Source organism: Elephas maximus, chromosome 1, assembly GCF_024166365.1.
Source record: "Elephas maximus indicus isolate mEleMax1 chromosome 1, mEleMax1 primary haplotype, whole genome shotgun sequence".
Lineage (NCBI taxonomy): Eukaryota > Metazoa > Chordata > Mammalia > Proboscidea > Elephantidae > Elephas > Elephas maximus.
The window spans coordinates 143,521,994-143,538,319 of NC_064819.1; the positions used below are offsets into that span (position 1 = coordinate 143,521,994).

Genomic DNA, 16,326 nt, shown 5'->3' on the forward strand with positions numbered 1-16,326 from the left:
ACTGAAGGTATCAACTCAGTCTGTAGATTGTGAAATATCTTACTTCTAGAATGTTTTACATTGTCTAAAATTATAATGGGTTTTTATTTTGAAGGCATTGTTCACAGTGATTTGAAACCTGCTAACTTTCTGATAGTTGATGGAATGCTAAAGCTAATTGATTTTGGGATTGCAAACCAAATGCAACCAGATACAACAAGTATTATTAAAGATTCTCAGGTAAGATTTTTAATGAATGTTATTGGTTACCACACTGACTTCAATTCCTTTTCACAGTGAAGTATTATTTTGCTAATAAAAAAACAAATCTGTTGTTGTCAAGTCAATTTCGACTCATAGTGACCCTATAGGACAGAGTAGAACTGCCCCACAGAGTTTCGAACTGCGGACCTTTTGGTTAGCAGCCGTAGCTCTTAACCACTATGCCACCAGGGTTTCCTCCATTTTGCTAATAGGGATTTTTTTTTTTTTTTTTTTTTGTGCTTTAAGTGAAAGTTTACAAACCAAGTCAGTCTCTCATACAAAAATTTATATACACCTTGATACATACTTCTAGTTGCTCTCCCCCTAATGAGACAGCACACTCCTTCTCTCCACTCTCTATTTTTGTGTCTATTCGACCAGCTTCTGACCCCCTCTACGCTCTCGCCTCCCCTCTAGACAGAAGCTGCCCACATAGTCTCATGTGACTACTTGATCCAAGAAGCTCACTCCTCTCCGAAATCCTTTTCTATCCCATAGTCCAGTCCAATCCCTGTCTGAAGAGTTGGCTTTGGGAATAGTTCCTGCCTTGGGCTAACAGAAGGCCTAGGGACCATGACCTCCAGGGTCCTTCTAGTCTCAATCAGACCATTAAGTCTGGTCTAGGGCTTTATTTTTACCTATCTCATTCCTCAAAGGATTTGAAGCCTTTCTATAAGAAATGCGTACTATACCTATAAGATAAAAATCAAAACCGTGATTAATATAATAGAAAGTCAAGATCAGTCATTTTGAATGATCTTCCTATAGCTGAGGTAGAGAGAACCATTAATACCTGCCTTGGAAATCATCTTGGTCACGATGTAAAATTTACTTGAAAGTTTGGCTTAGATTTTCCTGGTAGCAACCCATTGTCCATGAGGTAATGAATTTCTATTCCCCTAGAGAAGCAAAGCTTTTCCTATCACTTAAATTTGAAATGAATTTCTTAAGTGGGCTGTCATTAAGAATATCATTATAAGTATTTTACTCAACAGCATTTTTATAAAGTTTTTTGAAATTTTTCACATAAAAACTAAAGCAATGATACAGAAGTATAACTAAAAAAATAATCCTGCTTTGAACCAAGATAATATGTTTCATGTATACAGATTTCTGATGTGGACCTGCCTTAATCCTAGGAGTTAACCTAAACTTTTTTAGAAGAAATAGATGGACAGCATGTCCTTCAAACAATTCTATTTAACTATCACTTCTCTTTATATCAAAAGCATGGCTAAACGTTTAGTTGTAAATCAGCTCAAAAATACATTCTATGACAAGACCCTAAGTATTCTATGTTGTTTGAAAGAACAATCATTTATTTTAGAAATAAAATTAGTGCATTATAAAATGACGTAATCCTATTATAGGAACTTTTGCTTGATTTAGATGTCCATCCTATCTCAGTTTGGACATGCATCCAGGGAGTATTTGGAAATAAAGCCAGATTGTTTTGTTTGTATATTGGTTGGTTGGTTGGCTGGTCTATTAAAAAAAATTCTAGGTCTGTTCTGATACAGAAGTGACCAATCAGGTCCCTCAAAGTTCATGGCCATTAGTATAACTTTAGACTGGATAGGTTTTAAGGCAGTTATTACTAGTTGACCTCTGTAACAATATGCAAACTCAGCATTCTTAATGGAGTCAATTTGGTAACCAATTTATTTCATTGATAATTTTGAAGAAATTTGGCATATATCTTAACATTGTTGGAAAGTATTTTAATTTTTCCGGTAAAATAATGAAATTCTGTAATTATACAAGTTCCCAAGAATCTGGGATTTATGTTTTTAAAAAATCTAAAACAGACTGGAACATTTTTATTAATTTATGTTTTCTGTGACTTTTCAAATAGGTTGGCACAGTTAATTATATGCCTCCAGAAGCGATCAAAGATATGTCTTCCTCAAGAGAAAATGGAAAATTAAAATCAAAGGTACTGTAAAGATTGTTTACATTCTGTTTATCTGGCATCAGCAGGGGCTGGACTGTTCTCTGAATAAACTTGCCTTATAGCTGAAGGTACTTCTTTAAGTTCTAAAACTTCAGGCCATTGCAGAGACCTTGCCTTCTTAAGCAGATTGTTGTGGGATTCAATTTCACCCTTTTTATTGACTTGAGATTGTTCTTTTAATATGGGGATGCTTCACCATATGCTTCTACAAGAATTGCCCCTAGGATAGTTTTTGAGTTATAAACTTAAAGAAAAGTTAAAAATAAATTAGCTCTGATTTGGACGCCTGAAAATGACGTCAAATTGATATCCTTTGAAGCCCTCTTTGTTTCTTCTCTGATTCTTTTGTTTTATTTCTCTCCATTTATTTGTGAATTCTATATTTTCCAGTATAATTGGTGTATATAATTTTTCCAAATCATGGCCTGCCACTGGCTACCTTCCCACTTACCTTATTTCAGACACCACCTCAGTAAGCTTTGTCATTGGTGCCTTTTGTCATGGGCCCATTTTGCCTTCCATAATGCCTGCAGCGCCCAAGCTTTAACTTTCTTTCTCTGTAGTAACATAACCAAGTGGATACAAGCACACATTATTGTCCCAGGGACCTGCATTGAAGTCATAGCCCTGCCTCTTTGTTAACAACCGTCTTTGGGCAAGTGACTTAACTTGCCTAATTTCGTCATCTGTAAATTGGGCTTGTAATCTGTATGTATTAAAAAAAAAAAAATTAAGGACCACTATAAAGCACTTAGTGCATTGTCCAGCTCAAAATAATTACTTGATAAATGTGCTTTTATTTGCTGCATTATATTTTTCTTCCTAGAAAGGTGTGACTTGTAAATATCTTTTTAAATAACTGAGATAACGTTAAGAAAAAAAAACTGAGATAAAGTAACACTAGATATTTTCTCTTTTAGCTTCCTTTTTTTTTTTCTATACTTGAATTTGTTCTCTCTTTTTCTTGGGTAGTGTTAACAGGGGTTTGTTAATCATAAAAACCAGGCCTTTGTTTGATTTATCAGTTCTTATTTTTATTTAGTTTCTAATTGATTTCTGCTTTTATCTTTGCTAATTTCTTCTTTGTATTCCCTTTAGGTTAATTATTTTCCTAGCTTCTAGATTTAAATACTAGCTAATTTAATTTTAGTATTCTTGCTTTTTAATTAAAACTAGGAATTTTACTCTGCATTGGACATTAGTTGCTAGCCACAGGTTTTACTGTGGTGTTTCTTAGTTTCATTAATTTCTAAAATTTGTAATTTTCAGTTTTAAAATTGTTTCTTTTCTGGTTTTTTTTTGTTTGTTTACTTTAAGATTTATTTTGAGTCGCAACAGTAGAGTTTAGATTTTTTCAATTGTCAACTCAGAGATTTAATATGTAATAGCAAATCTCAACTCATTTGAATCACCTGTTATCCAGTGGCCTTTTAGATTATGAATGGAAAATAGATTTTTATCTCAACATGTAAAATAACCTCTGCTACTAAAGAGTGCGAAGCCGCTCCCAGTTTAGGTCTGTTCTCAAATTGATCTGACATACTGGTGAATATCTGTTGACTACTTTGGATTTCTATTCTAAGGTCCATCAGGTGTCTTCATTGCTTCCCACTGCTTTCTGCTTCACATACCGCTACCAGCAGGTCTTGTGGCATATGGCTTGTGATCCCGCTTACATGCTGGGGTTCACGGGCATACTTTTCCACCTGTTTTTATTTTAAACACTTTCCGTATGTTTTCTCGTTTTGCTCTCAGTCTGCTGTTTTTATCTCGGAATTTGGAGAGATTAAAAAACTGTCCTGCCACTGCCATTTTCCCAGAATCTGAAATTCTTTTCAATCCATGTTTTATTTAGAAATGAGTTTTATTTCCAGGTGGTTAAATCAGGGTAAGAGGAAGTTATTTCTGGTTTTTTTTTTAACACTGTGTTCAGATAATGGGATCTGAACAATTTTTTCTTTGTCGTTTAACAAGATAGATATTCTTTGTAAATTAATTTTTTGTGTTCTGGGGTATTTCAATAACATCTTCTCTATGGAGTATAAATTTCTTTGTATTTCATATATCTTTCATATTGAGATTAATCTTTAGTCAAATTCTCTGTGTTTTTAAAAATCTGTTTCATTTATCATATTCTGAAAGGCATTATAAAATCTTCTCCCCAAAATAATATAGTTTTTGCTTAATGTAGTTATATTAAATGTGATTTCAGAGCATAGACTAATACACCTATCATATCTTCTTTGTTGGTTGTACCTTTTATCGTTATAAAATAGCTTTATCTCTCCTGTTTACTTTTGTTCATTTCTTTTTTCCCCCCAACTTTCTATGTCTTTTTTTTTTTTAAAGATTTATTTCTTGTGGAGAGGATATTACAAGATTTTGTTGTGTTTTAATGTATATTTGAGTATCTGTCTTTTAAAAAAGGAATTTAGCCATTCTCAATAAAAAATAAAAATTTTTTATTTTTTTTCTTTTATTATACCTTCTACTGTGTTTGGTCGTATTCACGTTCTTTTTAAAGGCAAAAGGGTAATATGTTATAATATTGCTTTGGTTATTTCTAATAATACTTTAATACAACGAACATTTAATACAATAACCTTTAATAATGTTATGTTTATTTAGTGCTTACTGTAACTGGAAACTATTCCCTATCCTTAACCACGTTTCATGGTTATATCGTTTAATACCCATGACAACCTACTTTTACTAGTTCTGTTTTAGAGGTGATGAAACAGAGACACAGAATTATTGGCTAGTGATAAAACAAGGATGCAAGACCAGGACAGCCTGGCTCTACAGTTTGTGCTTTTGGGTTTAGGGTAGCTCAACTTAAATAATCTTTTAAAAATCTGTACATATACGTTGAATTTATATAAAACTCATTCAATTATGTTCTAATAATTCTGGGAAAAACAACTAAACTTTAATTTTGCAACTTTTTTAGTTTTCTATTTTTATAAGTCAAAAAGAATTTAATTTTTTTTAGTTGAAAATTTTTGATTATGGTTTGTTGACAGATTTAAAGTGAAATTCGTCGCTTTTGAGATAGCCAAACTAGAAAAAGATGTTTTGTACTTAATTTCATTGCCATGCACCTTGCATAGTCATTGAGATTTAATTACGATTTTAAATATTATATATATATGTATACATACATACGTGTGTGATTATAAAATGTTCTTTACATTTTGTATTAAAATAACAGCACCCTTTTTTTTTTTTAGATAAGTCCTAAAAGCGATGTTTGGTCCTTAGGATGCATTCTGTATTATATGACTTATGGGAAAACACCATTCCAGCACATAATTAATCAGATTTCTAAATTACATGCCATAATTGACCCTAATCATGAAATTGCATTTCCTGATATTCCAGAGAAAGATCTTCAAGATGTGTTAAAGGTAATCTTAATAATTGCCCTCGAGTACATGGTTATGGGAGAGGCCTGGCGGCGCACTGGTTAAGAGCTTGGCTGCTAACCAAAAGGCTGACAAGTCAAATACACCAGACACTCCTTGGAAACCCTATGGGGCAGTTCTATTCTGTCCTACACGGTCGTCATGAGTGGGAATCAACTTGTTGGTAATGGGTTTGGTTTTGGTTTTTGATTTTATGTGGATGTGGAAAGATAATATTTCATATAATTAATTGAGTAAAACAAAGACATGAAATGATTGAGATCATATAACTGGCTTGGATATAACTAGTCTAATGAAAGGAATTGTTTACTCAATTAGCTTTTTAGGGCATGTTAATTTCACTTTGAAGGTGCTTAAAATTTTTGAATACTTGACGATTTTGTAAGAGTGATTTAGGCGAAATAATCTAGTTGTTGAGTGGGATACCTAGAAAGCAACTTCTATAATATGGTACAATTTGGAAAAATACTGTATGAACATCACATCAGAACACCTGCTTTGTCCTAAAAAATTGATCTTTTTTTTTTTTTAATAACTTTTATTAAGCTTCAAGTGAACGTTTACAAATCCAATCAGTCTGTCACATATAATTTTACATACATCTCACTCCCTACTCCCACTTACTCTCCCCGTCTTGAGTCAGCCCTTTCAGTCTCTCCTTTCTTGACAATTTTGCCGGCTTCCCTCTCTCTCTGTCCTCCCATCCCCCCTCCAGACAAGAGTTGCCAACACAATCTCAAGTGTCCACCTGATATAATTAGCTCACTCTTCATCAGCATCTCTCTCCCACCCGCTGACCAGTCCCTTTCATTTCTGATGAGTTGTCTTCGGGGATGGTTCCTGTCCTGTGTCAACAGAAGGTCTGGAGACCATGGCCGCCGGGATTCCTCCAGTCTCAGTGAGACCATTAAGTTTGGTCTTTTTATGAGAATTTGGGGTCTGCATCCCACTGATCTCCTGCTCCCTCAGGGGTCCTCTGCTGTGCTCCCTGTCAGGGCAGTCATCGGTTGTGGCCGGGCACCAACTAGTTCTTCTGGTCTCAGGATGATGTAGGTCTCTGGTTCATGTGGCCCTTTCTGTCTCTTGGGCTCTTAGTTGCCTTGTGGGCTTGGTGTTCTTCATTTTCCTTTGCTCCAGGTGGGTTGAGACCAATTGCTGCATCTTAGATGGCCGCTTGTTAGCATTTAAGACCCCAGACGCCACATTTCAAAGTGGGATGCAGAATGATTTCATAATAGAATTATTTTGCCAATTGACTTAGAAGTCCCCTCAAACCATGTTCCCCAGACCCCCGCGCTTGCTCCGCTGAGCTTTGAAGCATTCATTTTATCCTGGAAACTTCTTTGCTTTTGGTCCAGTCCAATTGAGCTGACCTTCCATGTATTGAGTGTTGTCTTTCCCTTCACCTAAAGCAGTTCTTATCTACTGATTAACCAATAAAAAACCCTCTCCCACCATCCCTCCCTCCCCTCCTCGTAACCACAAAAGTATGTGTTCTTCTCAGGTTTACTATTTGTCAAGATCTTATAATAGTGGTCTTATACAATATTTGTCCTTTTGCCTCTGACTCATTTCGCTCAGCATAATGCCTTCCAGGTTCCTCCATGTTATGAAATGTTTCAGAGATCCGTCACTGTTCTTTATCGATGCGTAGTATTCCATTGTGTGAATATACCACAATTTATTTACCCATTCATCCGTTGATGGACACCTTGGTTGCTTCCAACTTTTTGCTATTGTAAACAGAGCTGCAATAAACATGGGTGTGCATATATCTGTTTGTATGAAGGCTCTTGTATCTCTAGGGTATATTCCCAGGAGTGGGATTTCTGGGTTGTATGGTAGTTCTATTTCTAACTGTTTAAGATAACGCCAGATAGATTTCCAAAGTGGTTGTACCATTTTACATTCCCACCAGCAGTGTATGAGAGTTCCAATCTCTCCGCAGCCTCTCCAACATTTATTATTTTGTGTTTTTTGGATTAATGCCAGCCTTGCTGGTGTGAGATGGAATCTCATCGTAGTTTTAATTTGCATTTCTCTAATGGCTAATGATCGAGAGCATTTTCTCATGTATCTGTTGGCTGCCTGAATATCTTCTTTAGTGAAATGTGTGTTCATATCCTTTGCCCACTTCTTGATTGGGTTGTTTGTCTTTTTGTGGTTGAGTTTTGACAGAATGATGTAGATTTTAGAGATCAGGTGCTGGTCTGAGATGTCATAGCTGAAAATTCTTTCCCAGTCTGTAGGTGGTCTTTTTACTCTTTTGGTGAAGTCTTTAGATGAGCATAGGTGTTTGATTTTTAGGAGCTCCCAGTTATCGGGTTTCTCTTCATCATTTTTGGTAATGTTTTGTATTCTGTTTATACCTTGTATTAGGGCTCCTAGGGTTGTCCCAATTTTTTTCTTCCATGATCTTTATCGTTTTAGTCTTTATGTTTAGGTCTTTGATCCACTTGGAGTTAGTTTTTGTGCATGGTGTGAGGTATGGGTCCTGCTTCATTTTTTTGCAAATGGATATCCAGTTATGCCAACACCATTTGTTAAAAAGGCTATCCTTTCCCCAGTTAATTGACACTGGTCCTTTGTCAAATATCAGCTGCTCATACGTGGATGGATCTATGTCTGGGTTCTCAATTCTGTTCCATTGGTCTATGTGTCTGTTGTTGTACCAATACCAGGCTGTTTTGACTACTGTGGCTGTATAATAGGTTCTGAAGTCAGGTAAGGTGAGGCCTCCCACTTTCTTCTTCTTTTTCAGTAGTGCTTTGCTTATCCGGGGCTTCTTTCCCTTCCATATGAAATTGGTGATTTGTTTCTCTATCCCCTTAAAATATGACATTGGAATTTGGATCGGAAGTGCGTTAAATGTATAGATGGCTTTTGGTAGAATAGACATTTTTACTATGTTAAGTCTTCCTATCCATGAGCAAGGTATGTTTTTCCACTTAAGTATGTCCTTTTGAATTTCTTGTAGTAGAGCTTTGTAGTTTTCTTTGTATAGGTCTTTTACATCCTTGGTAAGATTTATTCCTAAGTATCTTATCTTCTTGGGGGCTACTGTGAATGGTATTGATTTGGTTATTTCCTCTTCGGTGTTCTTTTTGTTGATGTAGAGGAATCCAAGTGATTTTTGTATGTTTATTTTATAACCTGAGACTCTGCCAAACTCTTCTATTAGTTTCAGTAGTTTTCTGGAGGATTCCTTAGGGTTTTCTGTGTATATAATCATGTCATCTGCAAATAGTGATAACTTTACTTCTTCCTTGCCAATCCGGATACCTTTTATTTCTTTGTCTAGCCTAATTGCCCTGGCTAAGACTTCCAACACGGTGTTGAATAAGAGCGGTGATAAAGGGCATCCTTGTCTGGTTCCCGTTCTCAAGGGAAATGCTTTCAGGTTCTCTCCATTTAGAGTGATATTGGCTGTTGGCTTTGCATAGATGCCCTTTATTATGTTGAGGAATTTTCCTTCAATTCCTATTTTGGTAAGAGTTTTTATCATAAATGGGTGTTGGACTTTGTCAAATGCCTTTTCTGCATGAATTGATAAGATCATGTGGTTTTTGTCTTTTGTTTTATTTATGTGATGGATTACATTAATGGTTTTTCTGATATTAAACCAGCCTTGCATACCTGGTATAAATCCCACTTGATCAGGGTGAATTATTTTTTTGATGTGTTGTTGGATTCTATTGGCTAGAATTTTGTTGAGGATTTTTGCATCAATGTTCATGAGGGATATAGGTCTATAATTTTCTTTTTTTGTAATGTCTTTACCTGGTTTTGGTATCAGGGAGATGGTGGCTTCATAGAATGAGTTGGGTAGTATTCCGTCATTTTCTATGCTTTGGAATACCTTTAGTAGTAGTGGTGTTAACTCTTCTCTGAAAGTTTGGTAGAACTCTGCAGTGAAGCCATCCGGGCCAGGGCTTTTTTTTGTTGGGAGTTTTTTGATTACCGTTTCAATCTCTTTTTTTGTTATGGGTCTATTTAGTTGTTCTACTTCTGAATGTGTTAGTTTAGGTAGGTAGTGTTTTTCCAGGAATTCATCCATTTCTTCTAGGTTTTCAAATTTGTTAGAGTACAATTTTTCATAATAATCTGAAATGATTCTTTTAATTTCATTTGGTTCTGTTGTGATGTGGTCCTTCTCATTTCTTATTCGGGTTATTTGTTTCCTTTCCTGTATTTCTTTAGTCAGTCTAGCCAATGGTTTATCAATTTTGTTAATTTTTTCGAAGAACCAGCTTTTGGCTTTGTTAATTCTTTCGATTGTTTTTCTGTTCTCTAATTCATTTAGTTCAGCTCTAATTTTTATTATTTGTTTTCTTCTGGTGCCTGATGGATTCTTTTGTTGCTCACTTTCTATTTGTTCAAGTTGTAGGGACAGTTCTCTGATTTTGGCTCTTTCTTCTTTTTGTATGTGTGCATTTATTGATATAAATTGGCCTCTGAGCACTGCTTTTGCTGTGTCCCAGAGGTTTTGATAGGAAGTATTTTCATTCTCGTTGCTTTCTATGAATTTCCTTATTCCCTCCTTGATGTCTTCTATAACCCAGTCTTTTTTCAGGAGGGTATTGTTCATTTTCCAAGTATTTGATTTCTTTTCCCTAGTTTTTCTGTTATTGATCTCTAGTTTTATTGCCTTGTGGTCTGAGAAGATGCTTTGTAATATTTCGATGTTTTGGACTCTGCAAAGGTTTGTTTTATGACCTAATATGTGGTCTATTCTAGAGAATGTTCCATGTGCGCAAGAAAAAAAAGTATATTTTGCAGCAGTTGGGTGGAGAGTTCTGTATAAGTCAATGAGGTCAAGTTGGTTGATTGTTGTAATTAGATCTTCCGTGTCTCTGTTGAGCTTCTTACTGGATGTCCTGTCCTTCTCCAAAAGTGGTGTGTTGAAGTCTCCTACTATAATTGTGGAGGTATCTATCTCGCTTTTCAATTCTGTTAAAATTTGATTTATGTATCTTGCAGCCCTGTCATTGGGTGCATAAATATTTAATATGGTTATGTCTTCCTGATCAATTGTCCCTTTTATCATTATATAGTGTCCTTCTTTATCCTTTGTGGTGGATTTAAGTCTAAAGTCTATTTTGTCAGAAATTAATATTGCTACTCCTCTTCTTTTTTGCTTATTGTTTGCTTGATATACTTTTTTCTATCCTTTGAGTTTTAGTTTGTTTGTGTCTCTAAGTCTAAGGTGTGTCTCTTGTAGGCAGCATATAGATGGATCGTGTTTCTTTATCCAGTCTGTGACTCTCCGTCTCTTTATTGGTGCATTTAGTCCATTTACATTCAGGGTAATTATAGATAAATAAGTTTTTAGTGCTGTCATTTTGATGCCTTTTTATGTGTGCTGTTGGCCATTTCATTTTTCCACATACTTTTTTGTGCTGAGGCGTTTTTCTTAGTAAATTGTGAGATCCTCATTTTCATAGTGCTTGACTTTATGTTAGTTGAGTCGTTACGTTTTTCTTGGTTTTTATCTTGAGTTATAGAGTTGTTATACCTTTTTGTGGTTACCTTATTATTTACCCCTATTTTTCTAAGTAAAAACCTAACTTGTTCTATATTGCCTTGTATCACTCTCCATATGGCAGTTCAATGCCTCCTGTATTTAGTCCCTCTTTTTGATTATTGTGATCTTTTACCTATTGACTTCCATGATTCCCTGTTATATGTATATATATATATATATTTTTTTTAATTAATCTTAATTTGTTTGTTTTTGTGATTTCCCTATTTGAGTTGATATCAGGACGATCTGTTTTGTGACCTTGTGTTGTGCTGATATCTGATATTATTGGTTCTCTGACCAAACAATATCCTTTAGTATTTCTTGTAGCTTTGGTTTGGTTTTTGCAAATTCTCTAAACTTGTGTTTGTCTGTAAATATCTTAATTTCGCCTTCATATTTCAGAGAGAGTTTTGCTGGATATAGGATCCTTGGTTGGCAGTTTTTCTCCTTCAGTGTTCTGTATATGTCATCCCATTCCCTTCTTGCCTGCATGGTTTCTGCTGAGTAGTCAGAACATATTCTTATTGATTCTCCCTTGAAGGAAACCTTTCTTTTCTCCCTGGCTGCTTTTAAAATTTTCTGTTTATCTTGGGTTTTGGTGAGTTTGATGATAATATGTCTTGGTGTTTTTCTTTTTGGATCAATCTTAAATGGGGTTCGATGAGCATCTTGGATAGCTATCCTTTCGTCTTTCATGATGTCAGGGAAGTTTTCTGTCAGGAGTTCTTCAACTATTTTCTCTGTGTTTTCTGTCCCCCCTCCCTGTTCTGGGACTCCAATCACCCGCAGGTTATCCTTCTTGATAGAGTCCCACATAATTCTTAGGGTTTCTTCATTTTTTTTAATTCTTTTATCTGATTTTTTTTCAGCTATGTTGGTGTTGATTCCCTGGTCCTCCAGATGTCCCAGTCTGCATTCTAATTGCTCGAGTCTGCTCCTCTGACTTCCTACTGTGTTGTCTAATTCTGTTATTTTATTGTTAATCTTTTGGATTTCTACATGTTGTCTCTCTATGGATTCTTGCAACTTATTAATTTTTCCAGTATGTTCTTGAATAATCTTTTTGAGTTCTTCAACAGTTTTATCAGTGTGTTCCTTGGCTTTTTCTGCAGATATCCTAATTTCATTTGTGATATCATTAAGCATTCTGTAAATTAGTTTTTTATATTCTGTATCTGATAATTCCAAGATTGTATCTTCATTTGGGAAAGATTTTGATTCTTTTGTTTGGGGGGTTGGAGAAGCTGTCATGGTCTGCTTCTTTAAGTGGTTTGATATGGATTGTTGTCTCCGAGCCATCACTGGGAAACTAGTTTTTCCAGAAAATCCGCTGTGTCCAGTCCAAATCCCTGCAGGACGGTTCCCCGGCTCGGATGCTGCTCTTTCTGCTCCAAGATCAGTCACTGCCTCCCGGGGACTTCTCCTACCGGCTGCGTCCTACGCCGCCCGTGGAACCGGCTGGTCCCCCTCCTGGGGTTAGTTCAGGGGGGTGGAGCAGGTCTCTGTGCTTGTGCCGTACCTGACTGGTACGCTGGCTCCAGGCTCTGGAAACAATCCCTGCTTCCCCGTATTAGTTTGTTCTCCGTCTCTAAATCTGTGTTTGTTGTTCAGGGTTCATAGATTGTTATGTATGTGATCGATTCACTTGTTTTTCCGTGTCTTTGTTGTAAGAGGGATCCGAGGTAGCGTCTGCCTAGTCCGCCATCTTGGCTCCGCCCTTCTAATAGTCTGATCTTTATTTTTATAGTGTTGTTTGATAAGGGACCCTAAACAGAGGATATCCATTCCTGAGCTTTTGGTACATCCGTATGTTCAAATTCAAACTCATCCAGGTACATCTTTTTTTTTTTTTAAAAAAAAACAAATCTATTTGTAACCAGAATACTAATGTAAACAGCCTTTTAACTGTGACAAAAACAGAATCTGAATTGGCTACTCTTGCCCAGCCTGCCTCTTCTCTTAAAGGAGTTCTTATTATGTTAAATGGTAAAGTAAATAAAATTGTCTTTCTTTACTTGCTGGCATTTATTTTTACTTGTCCTAGGTAAGGGGCTATCATCAGTGATAAAGAATGCCGATTATTATGTTGTTAATCAGAATGTGTATTTACATATTTACATGCCACTTTATTTTTTATTTTTTTCTTATTGGTACCATTGTGTTATTTATTATATTTATCTTACAGGTAACCAGGTGGGTAAGGGTAATACTGAAGAAATGAAGTATGTTCTGGGTCAACTTGTTGATCTGAATTCTCCTAACTCTATTTTGAAAGCTGCTAGAGTAAGTATGCTTATTCTATATCTGCATAATTTTAAATGTTTTATGTAGTTCAGCGTGTTAGACATGCAAAGAAATAGGTAGCCCAAAGAAAAGTTGGTCCATTCATCTGATATGTCATGAAATATGTTTCTATATTTAAATACTTAACATATGCTTTTTAATAGATTCTTTGATTTACATTCTTATTGTGTAAACAGTATTGTCACATAAAGTATATTCAAAAGATTTCTGTCTTTTGAATTTATTCTCAAGTGAAATAAATTCAATAAAGGAATGTCTTTTAAAACCATGCTTAACATGGCTTTTGGATTCGTTCCTTCTAGTCAATTTTTTTCTTAAACCATCTTAGAGAAGTCACAGTGTTTGTCACATGTAGTGACTTCTGTGAAGTTGTACGTAGCAATTAATATATTTTCAAAGCAAATATCTCAAGCCTTTCAACCTTCCGATGCTTGTTTATATCATGATTTTCAGACCTCATTTTTATCAAACATCTAGTCATTTCTAGAACTCAATGAATACCAACTTGCTTACCTAACAACCGTAAACTGGTTTACCTAACTGGGCCATTACTAATATAGTTCGGTTATCATTATTATAAAATTAGGAGAGCTCAAACTAACAATTTCTTAGCTGTCTAGGTAGGGGTAAAGCGAGTCTAAGGTGTCAAAATATGGACACATTTCTGAAGAAATTTACTACAGATTCACTATTATATTTGCATTCATATGAGAAAAAGAAAAAAATTCCTTAAGTTTTCTCAGGTGCTTCCAGATGAGTCAATGGCTTTAGGAATTAAAATTGGACAATATATGTTTTATAAATTTGCTCTATATTTAATATCTTCATATTTTAAATATCTACCTATGTATAAATCCTTTTATAAATAAAATTCAGGTGGATTAGTTACCTTTGAGGACAAAGATGTCTGTCGTCTTCATAAATTAGATGTGGGCTGAGCCTTAGATCTTTTTTTAAATGCATAGATTTTAATATACCTAATTATGCTTATTTATATAACAATTTGTGTATTTTAAAGTCTCCTGTTCATTAGATTAAGTATTATCTGAAAGTAGTATAAAGTTTCCTAATGGGTATGTTTTATACTATAGGAATTTATATAAGACAGACTTCATTTAAGCAGAGGTAAAGGGAATCCAGAAAGGTTTGGAGGTTCATATACATGTTTACTAACAGCTGTGTTACATTTCTCTTAGAGAAAAGCCAAGCCAGGTGTTTAAAATGATCTGTTATCACTCAGTTTCAATTGTAATAACAAGAGAAAGAAATGTATTACGTTTAGAATATGTAGAGTTAACCTTTACTAATCTGATAATACATTGAACTTAAAACATTATAAACAGATCTGTGTATTTTTCATTTCAGACTTTATATGAGCAGTACAGTAGTGGTAAAAGTCATGATTCTTCTTCATCATCCAATCCTTTTGAAAAACAATGGGGTAAAAAGTGATTTGCAGCTACCCATAGACTGTCAAATAACACCTCTAAAATAATATTGAACTGTTGTACTCCTGACCCTCTTTGGAAATCTACTCTTAAAGACTACTTCGTTCTGAAATGTTATCGGGAGAAAAATTCAGTAGATTATCCCCAGAAGAAGACTGTAAAAATAACAACCATTAATGGCACTGTATATACATTGTAGAATTGTTTTTATCTGTTCTATGCTTTCCTGTATATATAATCTATTTGTCATTTTACCTTTGCAATAGGGGGGATAACTGAAATATATTCTAAAGAACTATGTAAATAAAGCTTTGTAGAATAAAATGACACTAAAATGTCAAAGTCATAAAATTATTTTCTGAAAGCAAATATATTGTTGGCATGGCTCTTTCAATTTACCCTTTGATAGTATCTATCGTTTTTGTGTTTAGAGTGTCACTCTGGATTTTGTGGCATGCCCTCATGTATGATTTGCTTGGTGATGGGTAATTACAAATGTGGTTCCAGAGTCTCTTGACTGAATCTCATGACTTAATTAAAGGTAACACCATATAGTATTGTTTGCCCTAAATTTTAACCTGGGTTATGGGTTTTCAGGGTTCTTGGTTTTAAGTTAATGTCATGTAATACATAACTAGCCTTCTGTTCAAGTTGAAGCCATAGTTCTGCAAACCTGCTCATGGAGAAGACATTGTACAAATCCAACCTGGAAGTCAAAAATTTATTCCAGATGGTCTCCTTGAAAAATGCCTTTTCTTTTTTTTTTTAAATAATCTTGAAATTTACTGTATATAAAACCCATTTTTTGAATGCTTGTCTTGTTAAGAGTTAAAACATTCAAAAGTTGTATCTGTCACCTCAAAATAGTACTTGTTGGCCTAGAATAAATAACTCAATCTTTAAATCTCACTCTGGAAGTGGAATTGTTTCCTTTGAAATTAAGCAACTGAGAACTCTTACCTGGATTCACATGTTTCCTGGAACATCTTATCCAGATTGAATCAGCTCCTTCCTAACATTGAGTAAGTTACAAAAGGCATTTGAGATATCAAATCAAAGTGAAGTGTGGCATCGGTATTCTACTAGTTTGATAGTCTTTATAGTAAATAATCTTATATACGCACTGAATTTCAGGGGCTAGTATTTGCTGGTATTTGATAAAAATTTTCATTGGCAACTTCATGTTCCCCTCTACTGTGCCTAGGCTAAATAAAAGAGCATTCTTTGACAGGGTTTTCTGAATGTTTAACATTTTTTTCTCTGAAGAATATGCATGTATTAGTGAGTCGTTAAACAGTTTGACTAGGTGGAAGGAACACAGGAAAGGGTTCAGCTGTAATCTTAGCCTTTTATCTGGAAAGCTTTCTGGGGCTTGGCAAGCCACCAAATATCTTTGGAACCTATTTTCCTTTATTAGTAAAATTAAAA

The 16,326-nt window shown here is 34.9% G+C and overlaps 1 protein-coding gene across 2 annotated transcripts in view; it reads left to right on the forward strand.

Moving 5' to 3' along the window:
• TTK (TTK protein kinase) overlaps positions 1 to 15,768 on the forward strand; it is a 49,442-nt gene extending 33,674 nt beyond the window's left edge. For both annotated transcript variants that reach the window (XM_049896042.1, XM_049896050.1), the window contains 6 exons: positions 95 to 219; positions 2,099 to 2,179; positions 5,428 to 5,604; positions 12,894 to 12,978; positions 13,332 to 13,429; positions 14,816 to 15,768. In XM_049896042.1, the coding sequence (XP_049751999.1) occupies positions 95 to 219; positions 2,099 to 2,179; positions 5,428 to 5,604; positions 12,894 to 12,978; positions 13,332 to 13,429; positions 14,816 to 14,902 (653 nt within the window). In that variant the 3' untranslated portion in view covers positions 14,903 to 15,768. The remainder of the gene's footprint in view (positions 1 to 94; positions 220 to 2,098; positions 2,180 to 5,427; positions 5,605 to 12,893; positions 12,979 to 13,331; positions 13,430 to 14,815) is intronic.
• Positions 15,769 to 16,326: the final 558 nt, after the last annotated feature.